Source organism: Otolemur garnettii, unplaced genomic scaffold, assembly GCF_000181295.1.
Source record: "Otolemur garnettii isolate 467f Iridium unplaced genomic scaffold, OtoGar3 scaffold00010, whole genome shotgun sequence".
In the NCBI taxonomy this organism is placed as follows: domain Eukaryota; kingdom Metazoa; phylum Chordata; class Mammalia; order Primates; family Galagidae; genus Otolemur; species Otolemur garnettii.
This window is the reverse complement of record NW_003852405.1, coordinates 17220605-17236317: the sequence shown is the minus strand read 5'-3', so window position 1 is coordinate 17236317 and position 15713 is coordinate 17220605. Positions and strand designations below refer to the sequence as shown.

General features: G+C 43.5%; 1 protein-coding gene across 1 annotated transcript in view; it reads right to left on the bottom strand.

Moving 5' to 3' along the window:
• Positions 1–9322: 9322 nt before the first annotated feature.
• TGFBR3 (transforming growth factor beta receptor 3) overlaps positions 9323–15713 on the bottom strand; it is a 124165-nt gene continuing 117774 nt past the window's right edge. The window contains exon 15 of the mRNA XM_023509879.1: positions 9323–10102. Coding sequence (XP_023365647.1) covers positions 9984–10102 — 119 coding nt within the window. The 3' untranslated portion in view covers positions 9323–9983. The remainder of the gene's footprint in view (positions 10103–15713) is intronic.

Sequence of the window (15713 nt, the reverse complement as noted above, 5' to 3'; positions counted from 1 at the left end):
ATTCTGAGAGTGTCCAAACCTGGGGATAATCTCATGTACTAAAGCCTTTACAACTTCCTGAGCCTTTTCTGTCCTGCAAGAGAAGGCTTCAACCCACTTGGTAAAGGTATCCACAAATACTAGCAAATATTGTATACTATGTACCTTAGAGAGATGAGTGAAATCTATTTGCAATCTTCACCTGGATATTTACCTTGTCTCTGTATACCTGGAGGAGCTAGATGGTGAGTTAAAGGATTGTTTCTCTGACACACATCACAAGTTCTTATTATCTATTTTATAGTTCCCATTCTAGAGTGACCAGGCACTCCTTTTTGAGCATTTTTAATTAAAGAATAGAGTGGTCTAGCTATTTCACTATATCCAGAAATCCAGAGTCTGCAAAAGCCTGTAATTCCTAAGAAGCCTCAAAGCTGTCTGAGAGTTCGAGGTTTAGGGGGAATCAATATTGGTTCTATTCTTTCTTTGCCCAAGGTTCTCTTTCCCTGTGAAAGCTGGAGACCCAAATAGTGAACTTCAGGCACACATAATTGGGCTTTAGCCTTGGAAACTTTGTCCCCACAATCAGCTAGAAAGTTTAACAGAGCTTGGGTAGCTTTGTGGCATGCCTCTGCATCTGGTGCTCGCAAAAGAATGTCATCTACATACTGAATAAGAGTCGCTGCAGGATATGAGAAACAAGTCTTGGGCTAAGGCTTGTCCAAACAAGTGAGGGCTGTCCCTAAATTCCTGGGGTAACACAGCCCATGTGAGCTGAGTGTTGGAGTCAGAAGGGTCTTCAAAAGCAAAAAGGTATTGGGAATTCTCATGAAGAGGAATGCAGAAAAAGGCATCTTTTAAGTTAGGACTGTGAGATAGGCAGCATTTTCAGGGATATGAAACAATAAAGTATATGGATTGGGAACTATAGGATGGATAGGAATGACTGCTCCATTTATAAGGTGGAGGTCTTGTACTAGTCTCCAAGTTCTGTTTGGCTTTGGCACTCCTAGGAGTGTTACATGGACTATTGCAAGGTATTACTAATTTCTGTTGCTTTAGATTCTCTATTATGGGTATTAGCCCATTCTTAGTGTCTGCTTATAGAGGATATTGTTTTGTTGTTGTTGTTTTGTGACAGAGCCTCAAGGTATCACCTTAGGTAGAGTGCTGTGATGTCACAGCTCACAGCAACCTCCAACTCCTGGGCTTAAGTGATTCTCTTGCCTCAGCCTCCCAAGTAGCTGGGACTACAAGTTCCTGCCACAATGCCCAGCTATTGAGGATGTTTTTGATTGGGATAGATGGTGGGATTTTTTAACTTAATCTGGACTGGTTGAGCATATCTTGCTCTTCCCACCTGTCCCTCAATAGCCCACACTTCTGGGTTAATTTCTGTCTCTAATAAGGGAAGGTATAGTGTAGCTCCCTGTCCCATATTCATATAAATGGTTGTTCCCACTTTAGTTAGTATGTCCCTCACAAAGGGGGGCAGGACTTTCAGGCATGATTAGGAAGGCGTGAGAGAACAGCCAGTCACCTCAATTGCAGCTTAAAGGTTGAGAGAAAAATTTAGTAACCAGCTTCTAGATATCCCCAGTATAGTTACAGATTTGGGAGATGAAAGACCAGGGTTAGAGAGGAGTACAGAAAAGTTTGCATAAGTGTCCAGAAGAAATTCTGTCTCCTGGCCCTCCACTATGAGGCAGACCTGGGGCTCTTGAGGGGTGAGGACACAAGCTGGAGCCATGAGAATCTGCCCCGGGCACCCTCACTCCAGTTTGGGCGCTGATGGGATCACCATCCCAGGAGGCCTTCCCCTCTGAGGACAGGCCCCCCTCCAGTGGTCATCCTTGCATTCTGGATAGGGGCCAGGTTGCGTGCCCAGCTGGTGGTGCTGCTGGGGGCAGTTTTTCCTGAGGTGGCCAGCCTGACCACATTGGAAGCATTTGTTCTTAGTTCCTCTGGCTTCCCTCTGCCCCTGAAAGGTGCTCATTTGTCGGAGTGCCATGACTAGAGTTTTCTTTTTTTATTTCTTCTCTCTTTTTCCTCCTCTTTCTCCTGATCTCTGTTATAAAAGACCACAGTGGCCTTTAAGAAGATTCTCCAGGTTATGATCTGGGCCAAGAGCCAATTTCTGGAGTTTTCTTCAAATGTCTGGGGCTGCCTGAGTGATACATTTATCTTTTAAAATAATTTGGCCCTCTAAGGAGTTGAGTGTTAACTGAGTATGTTTTCTCATCGCTTCCCTAAGCTGCTTAAGAAAGGTTGACGGACTCTCATTTTGTTCCTGGTAAATAGTAGGTAACTTAGATTAGTTCATAGACTTTTTCTGGGATTGACGAAAACCTTTCAGGATACATGTTAGAAAATGTTTATGCCACCAGTCACCTTGTTTCTCAGGGTCCCATTTGGGATCCTCAAAGGGAACTGCCTGTCTTCCCATGGGGTATGTGCCCCTTTCTTCAGGAGACATATTGCCATCAGCATTGGCCATGGATCACAAATCACCCCACTTCCTAGCTTCATCTAAGACTTCATTTTTCTCTTTAAAAGTTAAAATTTGATCTAGTAATAGCATTACATCTCTCCAAGAGAGGTCAAAGCTTTATCCTAACCCTTGGAAGACATCTGTGTACCTATCAGGGTCATCCGAAAAATTTCCTAAATCTACCTTGTTTTAAATTTGTCAGAGAACATGGAGCGTATACTCACACATTTCCCCTCTCGCCACCTGCAGTCTCCACCAAGGGACACAAAGAAGGATACTGTTGCTTTCTGGGAGTCCCAATGGGAACAGAAGAAACTCTAGGAATAAACTCTTTCTTGGGTTTTTTTTAAATTTTTTCTTCCTGCAGTTTTTGGCCAGGGCCGGTTTGAACCCACCACCTCTGGTATGTGGGGCTGGTGTCCTACTCCTGTCCACCAAGACAGGTGCCATCCTTTCTTGGGGTTTTCTAAAGGCATGGAGGAAGGTGTGGAAGAAATAGATGGTGAGTTTGAACTAGGTGGTGACAGCGTCTCTCTCAGGAATCCCTGACCATTGAGGGAAGTTACCATAGTCAGGAGAGCTGAATCTGACAGGTCTTACACAGTTGGGAGTTATCCCTGAGGAAGAAGAAAGCTTGCGCACATGGTACTTCAGAACACTTTCCTTTTTGTTTACAAAAAGTATCTAATTAAAAAATGGTATCATAGGGTGGCACCTGTAGCTCAGTGAGTAGGGCACCCCATACCAAGGTTGGTGAGTTTAAACCTGGCCCTGGCCAAATTGCAACAACAACAACAAAAAAATAGCCAGGCATTGTGGTGGGCACCTGTAGTCCCAGCTACTCGGGAGGCTGAGGCAAGAGAATCACCTAAGCCCAAGAGCTAGAGGGTGCTGTGAGCTCTTTGTCACAGCACTCTATAGAGGGTGACAAAGTGAGATTCTGTCTTTAAAAAAAAAAAAAAGAAAGAAAAAGAAAAGAAGAATGGTATTATAATTTAAAGTACCCTCTGGTGGCCACTGTGCACCAGTGGAGAGTTGATACTGAGTCCAGGCCCAGGTGCAGAAGAAAACCGTACATTTTTTTTTCAGTGTCTGGGAATCAAACATGTCAATGCTTTAGAATACAGCCTAGCAGGGTGTTCTCTTGGTGAGAGAATATATTACCCATCCATGGGAAAGAACAAACATCCAGCCTCTTAATCCCACCCTTGTATTCCTGGGTTGTCAAAGCATCCTCTGACCAATCCAAGAAGCTTTCCAGACAAACAAAAGGAAGAGTCCTTCCAATGCTTGGGGAAGAATCCCTGAGCAGAGTGGCCCACTCGGCTCTGTGCTTGGCTGGAATTGGCCACTCTTACCACTATAGCGCTTTGTACCCGCTGGTTCTCCTGTGCCAGCAGCACAGCTCTGAGAAATCAGATATCAGGGAGCCTGGTCCCACCTGATGCAAGTTCTGCCCCTTGCTGTGCCTGCCCCCGAGTATCAATCAAAGTAGGGATTAGCCCTGCCCTGGAGAAAACAGCTGTGTGGTGTTTGCACATTTAACCCTTTATAATTTTACAAGCTCTTTCTAAATTCCCAGTAACAAATGAAAATAGGTTTTCTACAGGAGTGATCTTAAATGTTAGGTTTTCTAACCTCCGCCCACCCCCCAAGGTTAGCAAGGTAACAATAATTAAACTCAGGGTTGAGAAACACTCTAAAATGTTTGCATTAGAACCAGCTATAACTAGGTGAAGTCAGAGAAACCCACAATGACTTTGAACCCTTCCATTTATGCTGATAGACCAGAAAAAAACCAAATAGCCGGGGTCATTTTCTTCGCCTTTCTTCATTTTCAAGAGACTAAACTATAGCTGAGGGTTTAGGGCCAGCCTTGCCTTGGGGAGTTGCCCTGGGCTTCCCTTTCCAGGCCTCTGGTTGCCCAGGGAAGCTGTACAGGGGAGTTATTTTGCTCTTTGTTTGGAGCTGACTTCTAGTTAACATGGTTCAGCTTTTTTCCTCAATACACAGAAAGCCAATTGAATTTAAGTTTGCAATGAAAGGCATTAAAAACGACCTTACAACACACCTACAACATTCAAAGCACACTTATAACATCTGAAAAATACCAGAATAAGCCGGTACAAACTTAACTACTATATAAAGTAACCCTTTAGAACATTCAAACAAAGCCTGTAAACACAAGGCGAGAGAGAGACACACAGGGGTCTGTAGAGATAAAATAGGAAAAGTTTGGGACCATGGAAGAGAGGAGAAGACAGTAAGAGCTGGGAGAGCACGCTTTTCAGAAGGCCCTCCAGTGCCCTGCGATCAGAACCATTGCTGTGCACCCCAGGGCCTCTGGGTGCTACTTCTTTGCTTAGTTCTAGACCAGAGAAAAAGAGTGAATACAGAACAGTTTCAAAAGCCTTCTAACATTCCCTTCAGGTCTTTTTTGGAGCCAAGGGGAATTAGAAAATTCATTCGCCAACAGCTCTTGCCTGTGACCTGGAGGTCAGCAGCTGCACTTGGGAATCCAAATTATTAGTCTCCGTTATCATGATTATGGAAGAAAACAGGATAGAGGGAAGTGGTCCCATTACTTACCCCAGATCTTCAGTCCTGGACAATGCCCCCAAATATACCGGAATTTTACTCTTCAGTAGGTCCTTGGTCTTGGGGATTCAAGAAATGAACCCACAGACCACAGATCAGTGGCAAGACAGGATTTTTATTAGAAGTTAGAGATGAATACAGAAGAAGTAAAAGGCACCAGAGCTTCTGGCGGGGGAAAATAGCTAACTAACGTGGGTTCTTTATCTACAGGTATTAGGTCTTGAGAATTACACTTGGTCAGGACTTGGCAAATAGAAACACGTTTTCATCATTAATGAGTATTATTGACAAAAAAATGAATGCAGTCCCTCCAGCTCGGGGCAAAAGGTCAGGGTGTTCCCTTCATGTACTTGCCCACACCTAGGAAAACTGGGGTCTCCTGTCCAGCCCTGAATGAGGGGAACCCTGTATCCATAGCTCACAGCAACCTCAGATTCTTGGGCTCAAGAGAGCGATCCTCTTGCCTCAGCCTTTGGAATAGCTGAGACTACAGGTACCCACCATGTTGCTCAGCTAATTTTTTCCATTGGTCTCAAATTCCTGAGCTCAATCCATCCTCCTTGGCCTCCCAGAGTGCTAGGATTACAGGCGTGACCCACCGGGCCCGGAGCTCTCTCAGGATTACTTTGGCTGTGTCATGGAGATAACGGGAGAGCAAGATGGGCAGCTGGCATCCTTGGTAGGAGGCTGTTGCAGGCACTCAGCTCAAGAACAACGAACAGCAGCAGAGGCGAAGGCTATGTCAACCAGTTTGATGTAAACGTTCCAAATGTATAGAAAATCAGCACATTGTACCCCGTACATGCATTAATGTATACAGTCATGATTTAATAAAAAATTTTAAAAAAAGAACAATAAGTAACAGCAGTCAGAGAAGAGTAAGTCAGTGGTTTGGAGAAAGAGATATTCTAGAAGTAGAGTCATAGTTTTTGAGGCTGGGGGAGCCAAAGATGCTTCAGTTAGATTAACTGGTTTCTGGCTTGGGCAACCGAAGAGGTACCACACTGAAATATGAAATGCTGGAAGGTGGCTCGTGTGCATGGAAGGAAAGAAAGCAGTAGTCTTATACACATACTATTCTTTCCTTGACTCTTGGAGGCTAAGAGAGGCCTGGGAATGGATTCCAGGGCTGCCATCCACTTCCACACCTCCTACTGTGTCTTTGAGACAAGACCCCCCTCCTGCTGCACTGTCCCTGCGGCCTGCCCACCCCTCCCTCTGCTCCTTCCCCTCCTTCCTCATCAGCAAGCTTGGAGCAGATGACCCACGCAGGAGAAAAGTCACAGCGAAAAAAATATTAGCCCAAGGGTAGAATTTAATGATGACCAAACAAGCTATGTATTAATAATTGATATATATCTTTTTATTATGCACAGATTAAGGACTTAAAACTGTGGTTATCAAAACTATACATCTAAGCATGTTCACGAAATAGCTGACACACTGAACAGGAAAAAAGAATACAGCAGGGGTGTTCCAACTGGCCACAGGAATTTAAGGGTACTCTTTGTACCCCTCATAGATGATGAAAAACAGCAACAAAATTAGGCTCATTCAGGAAAAACCAGAAGAGAGGAGTATTGTATTTGGAAACTGATAATAGTCCTTTTTAGAAAAACATCTGTCAGTTTTATGAACAACCCCCAGATAAAACAAACAGGAAAAAAATAATCACATAACAGGACTCACCCAACAAAATGTGCTCTGTTAGCAGAACCAGCAGTACAATCACCATTCAAACCATGAGGTAGTTACAGTATGAAAAGGCTGGCACGCACGTGCGCGCCCCACACACACACACGCACACACACAATCATGCCTTCTAAGAACATGTGCAGGAAATAGATTTACAATCTTATTACGAGACAAGGCAAAGACCATTTTTTTGTTTAGAAAATGCTATGGCAACAGTTTAGATAGAAGAAATCTCTGGCTTTTTAAAATACAGAGTAACAGCTGGTAAACACCACGTGGTGAAAGGCTATAGCATATCACACAAACAATCTGCCTTTGAGTTTAAAGCATTTCAAACACAGCCTTCGCATCAAACAAGTAAAACAAAATGGCCTCTGCAAATTAAGGGTGGAGCCTGCAGAAATAACAGAAGACTAGGCAGATAGATGAGTTACACTGGAACGTAACAATAGTTTTTAAAGAAACTTGAACTTGAATAACAGCATGTTATTAAAGCAGAGCTTGTACTTTGTATTAAAACCGTGAAATCTGAAGTAATCAGAAACGCTGCAATGAGAAGCTAGGGAGAAAACGCCCTATTCTTAAAATATTGATTTTTTAGAAACATTTCAGAAATACATTCACTCTTCAATATGGGATCAGGTTTCATGAACATGGATTTCTTGATCTGAATAACACTTCTGACAATGAGACCCAAACGAATAAAAGGTAATTTTTTGGTCTCTCTCTTTTAAAAAAAATCTTTTGGTTTGCATCTATAAATTTGTTAATTAATTTTAAATTATTTATAAAATCATTGGCAATGTAGCATCTCTCTTTAAAAATATATTTAAATATATTACAGAAGGTTTTAACCCTGCCCATCTAAGAAAGTGATCTTTTAATACCTAATAGCTAATTTTCTTTTTAACAAGATGGAAAGGGTTTTTAAAAGAGCAAAGGTCTGATCAAAAGAATTCACAGTAGCTGAAATTAAACATTTCATATGGAGTAACTTAAATTTGTCTAAAACACTTAAATATATCTTTATACACAATTTTTTTGTAGTAAAATATAGCTATAAGTGACTTAAAGACTCTTTGTCTTCTTTGAAGACATCTTTAAACTTTTTATACATAGAATATGCTAAAACAATACATTCTGCTGAAGGTTAGGCAAAGCGCATTATTTTTAAACACAGGTAGCGTAATCTATATCCTCCACTCTGATACCCTTATATTAAAAAAACAAAATTAAAGGAAAAATTCTCTCACCTCACATCTTCTTCATTCATATAGGGATATCTGAAAAATGTTCCATATATCGATATATGGATAAACTAAAAAACCTCAGGCCTAAAGCAATCTGTTTTGGTTAAAACAATAACCACTGAATGTCTACATCCCATCAGTCACACTGGGCGATAATGACTGCCATTCTCCACCTCCTTGTTGGCTGTGTAGACACTGCCTTAAGGTTTCGGTTTCATCAACATTTTCTACTTGAGGTTCCATTTACACAGAACCAGGCACAGCTTCCTTATTTTAAGAGGAGTGAGATTTGCTTATGAATATTTTGCAGTAAGAGCTAATTTGTTCTACTTAGGATATTCTGAGTCATTTGGGGGGAGTTTGGGAAAAGAATACTAAATGATTTGCAAGGAAGCCATCTTCGGCAAGTTGCATGGAAGTTTCCCTTGCATTCTTTTTTAACATAGAGGTATCACTGAGCTTATTTGAGCTACAAAGTGGCATCATAGTATTCTATTTAATAAAATTCATTTCAATCTTTTTTGAGTTTGGGATATGTTTAAGGCAAGTGAATGAAAGTGATCTGAATGAGTGCCCTCTTCCCTATCACAGCACTGTCTTGACAGAATTGGTGACACTATTCCGTTAACCAACTGGGATCCCAGGGATCTGCCAGGCATTTGCATCTCACAAGGGTTTGGTTTCTACGAAATAGCCTATTATTAAGAAGATCAACATGTTTTAAGTAGAAACATTCATCTTCCCAATATACTTAAGAATAAGAGTTGCAACTCTGAGCCAGGTGTGGTGGCTCATGCCTTTAATCATAGCACTCTGGGAGGCTGAGGCAGGTAGATCACCTGAGCCGAGAAGTTCTAGACCAGCCTGAGTGAGAGTGAGACCCGTCTAGCTTGGCACTGTGGCAGGTACTTGCAGCCCCAGCTACTTGGGAGGCTGAGGCAAGAGAATCACTTGAGCCCAAGAGTTTGAGGTTGCTGTGAGCTATGATGCCACAGCACTCTACCAAGGGCGACCAATCGAGACTGTCTCAAAAAAAAAAAAAAAAAGAGTTGCAACTCTGAAAACAGAACATTTTCAAAAGGGGAATGAATTTTCTCTTCTTCAACTGAGAAATCGAATGTGCCAGATGACGTGTTACATATTTGTACTTACACATACACACACAAATATATCACTGGGCAAATTCCTCCCTGATTTTACAATGGGATTTTGCCTCAATTGATCCATCAATTTTTCAGAACAAAATGTCAGGAATGGGCATAAATCTGTGCTGCCAGATTTTGACTCTTTTCAATTTCTATATGCCTATAAATAGTACAAAATTTGCAGGGAAACGTTTTTTTGCAGTTGGTGCGTGGGAGTAGCGGAATAAACAGGAAGCTGCTAAGGTAACCAGAATTGGTTTGGGCCCAGGGCTCTAAAAAAGGAATGTTGCTTCCATGCAAGTCAGGATGCAGACCCCAGGGCAGCACTCAGCAAGTGAGACCCCACTGGGTATGGCAGCAGGGCCAGGGGTGTGCCTCTCTGGCGGAAGGTGAGTGTTAGACGTAGAGGAACATTTACAGAGCCTTAAAGCATTTTTTTTGTTTTTCATCTTGGTTCAGTTATAAAAGAATCTTTGGCTACATCTCCTCACTGGTTCTACTATCTATCCTTTTACCAGCTCCTTGAGTCTAGGTAAAACTCAGAGCCCCAAATTATGGATGTTCTCACCTGGGCAAAGCAGCATTTTAAAAACTGGCACGTGTTTCACATTGAAAACCCCCAGGCCTGTGAGGGTTGGTGGAGAAGGCCACCACCTTAGCTTTCTCACGTGGATTCTATAATACATTAGCCCTGGGTAGGGGGTGGATACAACGGGTGGTCTTTACACTGACGTTCAGTCTCTGTTTACAAGGGGACCGAAATCCAGCCTCCTGAGCCTGGAGGCTCAGCCATCAGGCCCTGCCCTTGGCAGTGGCTGGGCTGGGTTAGGCGGTGCTGCTGCTGGAGCAAGGCGTGCTCTGGGTGCTGCCGATGCTGTGGGCTGCGCTGCTGTTTTCTGAGGCCGGTGGGGAGGTGGGGACTTGCTGCCTTCCTGCTGTCTCCCCTGCAGTTAATTAAAAAAAAAAGGGTAAAAGAAGACACCAGTTATTTCTGTGCATTCCCCCAAAGAACATTTCTCCTGCTTTTGCCATTTTATCTGATGTTTTCCTCAACCACGGGCAGAAGTGACTAGATGGAAGACCTTATACTGTAAGGTTTTTCTGTTGTTTTGTTTGTAGAACCTCCTGCACGGGAACATGAGAACAGCTTTCCAGCAGACTGACAGGCAGAGTGGCAAAGACCTTCGACAGCTGATGACAAACTCCCTGGATTTCAGGGCCACCTGGGCTTTGTGAGCCAACTGAGCAGCACCTGTATTCAGGAAACACCATCCACCTTCTCTCGTCAAGATATTGGAGGGTGCGGTTTGGAGGGCGAGACTTTCAAAATGTAGTAAGAGGACCTTGGCAGTTTGGGGGCCTTTTTCTGAACGTACTTGTTAGAAGTAGGGCTGAAGACTAGATTTTGTCCTAGCTACAGCAGAGAGAGCCTCATGTGCCAAGCAAATAACCTAACTGAGAAATGGGGGTGGGAGGGGGCCAGCATCAGTGAAACCTTTTGGGGAAGGGGTTTGGCTGTCTGCACGTGGGGACGCAGCTGCCAGCCAATAGCCGTCCTTCCGGTGCAGCCTGAGGGTCTCCTAACGAGTGAAGCATCCCACTTTTCTTCCATACCCCACTGCATTTTACTAGACCCACCCTTCGTGCCAAACGCACAGTGCTTTGGAGAGGGAGGAAACCTTGGGTCACACACATGGTTTGCATTTAGCGGTTCCAAAAGCCCTAGAGTTAGTTTTCTTTTCAGCAAAACTGGCCTCAGTGCAACCCTCCAAAAATGGCTCTAGGTAGGGAAAAGTGATCAGGGCTGTCTGATAAAAAATACTGCATTTTCTTTGAACAGCTGCAGCAGAAACTTCATAAACTCCTTGTAAGCAGTCCCCCCACCCCTTCAATGTGGGAAGCCCCAGAGGGCCAGGTCTGTTTATGAACAAGCCTCCTCTTTCCTGTCATGCTGAAATACACATCTATCAGCCGGAGATAAGCAACCCTCCCGGCTGCTTCATTAAATAAAACAAAACCTTTGCTCAAAGGCTCTGCCCTCCAAGTATGGGAACTCACCCCTTTACTTCCATTCCCTTTCTGGGGCCCCTCAAAAGCCTCTGCCAAAAAAACAGCTCTGCAAAATTTAGAGCTGGCTCATGCCCCTGGGTCTGGTTATGCCTCTCCCTGTCACCTATCTCAGCAACCACACAGCTACACACACTCTGCATCAACCCTGGAGCATTTGTGTGCTCCCTGTGTATCTGGCCCTTGCTCTATTTCCTCTAATTATCTTTTCCTCTGGGCTTGGTGGGATGGAGAGGGGGCAGGGGTCAATAATCCTGAGAAGCAGAGAAATACTATACTTTGACGCTTTACTCTTTCTTTTTGGAAATCTATATTTTGGACCCTCCCCAGCATTGCCTCCTACACTTCATGTGTATATGTAAGAGTGGAGAATTGGTCATAACTTGCCATCCAAAATTTACTTTCCCAAGTGTGGGCACTTTATTTCTAGAAAGGAATCAAAGGTCTTCTGACATAAAAGCCAATCAAATAAAAACCCAAACAAAACAAAACAAAAAACCACCTCCAGAGACCTGGACAACTCTACATGTACTTTGAGAATTCAGTCCCCTACCGCCCACATTGTTGGTGCACACACAGCTAGATCCTTGTGCCGTCAAGTAGAGAGACCACTGTGGCTATACAGGCCAACATTTAAAACAGATCATTTCCCATTTAAATAATGGATAACTCAGACAAACAGGAGGCCACCCAACTCCCTCTCCCTTATTTTATTTTATTTTATTTTTTTGGCTGATCTGGGTTTCTGATGCTTAGCCTGACAGCACCCACTCCAAGATGGCTTTGCCTGTTCTAGCGACAGTGAACAAGTTTGGCTCCCCCAGAATTTGATGTGTGCTTGATTATTCACGATCAGGAAAACTGCCCAGTACTATGCCCTGCCCAGGAAGCCTGACTATTTGCTTTCTGATGTCTGTTTGCCAAATATAATTTGTTGCCATGTCAGTATATTTTAATCAGTACCCATCATAAAGGTCCTTCAACTTCCCTAGTTTTGAAAACTCTTGTCCTAGTAATGGAAAACATTGTTCAAAATAAAACCCCAAGACAAAGCAAAGGAGTTCTCTATACTCAAGATGGCAGGAGGCATTTCACCAATGTGGACAAGTCAAGTTAACCTAATACTTTATACTGATTTTGATCTAATAATATGCCAAAGAGAATCTTTGCCTGAGAGTCTGCTGGGAAATATGACCAATCCCTTCTTCACACTATCCCTTCTATCTTTGTGGCTATTTTCATGGGTGAGACTCAAGACTTCTCAATGTAACCAAATTTTATACAACTTTTACCTTTTGACAAAATTATGAAAAAGCTTTTTCATTGTCTGATGGAATTGACACTATTGAAAAATTCACCATAAGGCAGAAAGTTTAATGTGAAGGTATTTCTGTTTAAAGGGCCAACATTCCCCCAGGTTTTCAGAGATGGGTCCTTCAGCCTGCTGCTCCCTGTGGCCGTGACCTCGGATTACTTGGAGCACCAACTTTCTCTAAGATATCTCTTAGGTTACTAAATACAACCAAACTACTTCTGGACGGGATGGGCAAAGCGGACCTCTTGGCTAAGAGAAGGCCCAGTCAACCAATGTGAGAAGTTTCAGGAAGGGTCCCTGCTCAGAAATACCAAACTTGACCATCAGAGGAAATGCATTCAGTCCTCATGCTTTGCTCCTAAACTCTCAAACCACACTGAATGAAGAGAGATTTGGGGAGGAGGGAGAGTAAACAGGGGAAAGAGGCATTTGGTACCTGGAGTAATCTGGGGGAGGAGGGGGGAAAGTGGAGGATAAGGACATCAAGGCTTAACCCTTCTCAAATAAGAGCCTGTGCTGAGTCTAGATCTTGCCAGAAATGCTCTAAGAAACAGAAGAACAAAGCCAGGTGTGGTTGCTTATAGTCCCAGCTACTCAGGAGTCTAAGACAGGAGGATTGCTTGGGACCAGGGGGTCAAGGCTGTAGTGAGCTATTACCTAACGGTGAATAGCCACTGCACTCCAGGCTGGGCACCACCGGGGTGGGGGGTGGGGTAGAAAGAAAATGGAGAAAGGGCAAGACACACTTCTTAAGGGAGAATCTCTTTGGTTTCTTTAGGCTAGGTTAGCACGGAGTTGTCCAAATCTGATTTTCTGCCACCTCATTGGCCTTTCCTTTACAACTAGATTCTTATCTCCAAGTCTTTCACCAAGGCAGGTCCTGGGGAAGATACTATCTGAGACAGACGTGAATAACATGGAGAGGCTTTAAGCAGAAGAGTTTAAAGGAAAGGTGAGCGGAATCTCAATTATTTGGCCCAGAGGAGACTGTTTGCAAATACTGCCCTTGAGGATTACTACAAAGAGGGCCAGATAGCTGTTCTTTCTCTCCCTTGAAGGCAGAACATGAGGAAATGAGTTTAAATGGCAGGAATAGGGATTTAGGTCAGATAGAAAAGAACTTGCTGATTATGAGGACTGGTTAGTTGCAGAGAGAATTTATGGAATTTCTTTCTCAGGAGATATGTAAGCATAGGATTGAAAACCACATGCCTGGGGGGGGGGGGTGATTTAGATTTAATATTCTTTGATGCTAAAAAGAAAACAAAGACATTTTCCACAAGCTCAAGTGTTATTTGTGATTTCGTACCAATCAAGGTCTTGGTTAATTGTAACTAATGCACACATTACTCCTTCAGGAGAGTGAACTCGACTACCTTTAGTTTAGAGAAGGCTGCAAGTACTTTTTATCATTTTCAAAAGTCATTGCTCCCCACATTCCAAGCTAAAGGATCTTCCTTTTGCAAGCAAAACTTTCTTTGTTAGGTGTTGTTGTAAGTTATGGGGGAAAGGAACCCTGTTCCGAGGCAGGAATCTTTCAGACTGTCGTGCCTACTCCAGCACAGCCAGCCTGCTTGCACCTGCACTTTGGTTTTCTGGATATCTCACTTGCCTGTGTGGCCCCCAAACAGTATGTGTTGGAAGTCTGATGATAATTAAGAAGAGGAGGAGGAGGAAAGAGAAGATGGGTGGGGAGGAAAGCTATTCTCCACGTGCATCTTTACAATCCCTAGATGTGCACTGTAGTCACAAATTGGACTTGAACCTCTACTTTGCTCGACTGCTGGTCTTGTTACCTGAGTAGGTGAGAGTGCTCGTAGTGGGAATAAGATGGAGTCAGTCAGGCTAGGCCTGCGAGGACACAGCTGGCCTGACTTGGGTCCTGTGTGACCTTCACCTTATGTCTCCCATTCCTGCTGTTTTGTAAACTCAGCTTTAACCCAAAAGCATATACCTTGAGTCATTTGGGGCAAGTGATTTAGGAGATTAACTTTTGAATTTGAATGTTGGTTTGGGTCATGGGTTAGGCAGATTATTGTTTATTATGGGTCATGGGTTATGCTGATGATTGTTGTTTAAGGTAAGGGTTAACATGGTTTTTGCTTTGAACTTTCACATATAAAACTGTGGTTTTGGAAATGGAAGAACAGAACAGTCTTGGAGAGGCTATTCGCACTGTTCTCCAGAATTGCTGACCTCCTGACAAATTTTGGTGGACCTATCCCCATCTCTGCACATTGGCTGATAGTGACAGGCAGCTGGACCTTCTTTGTCTAGTAAACGAAGATGATCCCTACTTTACAGAATTAATAGGGGTGAAAGTGCTTAAAATAGGAAATACTCCAGGAAAAGCTTAAAGACCTCCAAAGTCCTGTAAAAATGGAAGATAGTTGAGGCTGCTCTGATGTGTAAGCAGGGAAGAAAATCTAAGTGTGGAAGGAACATTCTGTTTCACAGAGTAAAAAGAATGCTAAAGATTTGGGCAGCGCCTATGGCTCAGTGGGTAGGGTGCTGGCCCCATATACCGAGGGTGGAGGGTTCGAACCTGGCTCTGGCCAGCTAAAAAAATGAAAAAAAAAAAAAAAAACAACAGCAGTGGCAACTACAACAAAAAATAGCTGGGTGTTGTAGTAGGTGCTATAGTCCCAGCTACCTGGGAGGCTGAGGCAAGAGAATCTCTTAAGCCCAAGAGTTGGAGGTTGCTGTGAGCTATGACACCACAGCACTCTACCCAGGGCGACAGAGTAAGACTCTGTCTCAAAAAAAAAAAAAATGCTCAAGTTTTGAATGAGGTGTGCCTGTCTCAATCCTGTGGGCTTCTGCTCAGCAATCCTCAGTGGAACACACCACGTGTTCTTAAATCAGACGTCAAGCACACACCCCAAAGTCGACCTGAGTAAGGAAACGGCCTTTAATTAGGAGCATCTCGAGAGGCTTCAGTGTTTTCAGAGGTCTGAGGTTTCTCCAAGTTCCCAAGCTTAGCCCAGGTGAAAAGAGAAACAGCAAGCCAGGCTAAAGTGTGATTATATACAGGAGGTAGGACTCTAAGGGCCAGGGAAGAGAGATGCAGCTGGAACAGATGGGAACCCTGGTGAGACGGTAAAGAGGCAGGATTATCTTTCATTCAAATGAAGTTACACACAAGAGGGTTGAGATGAATGCAGGTGTTCTGC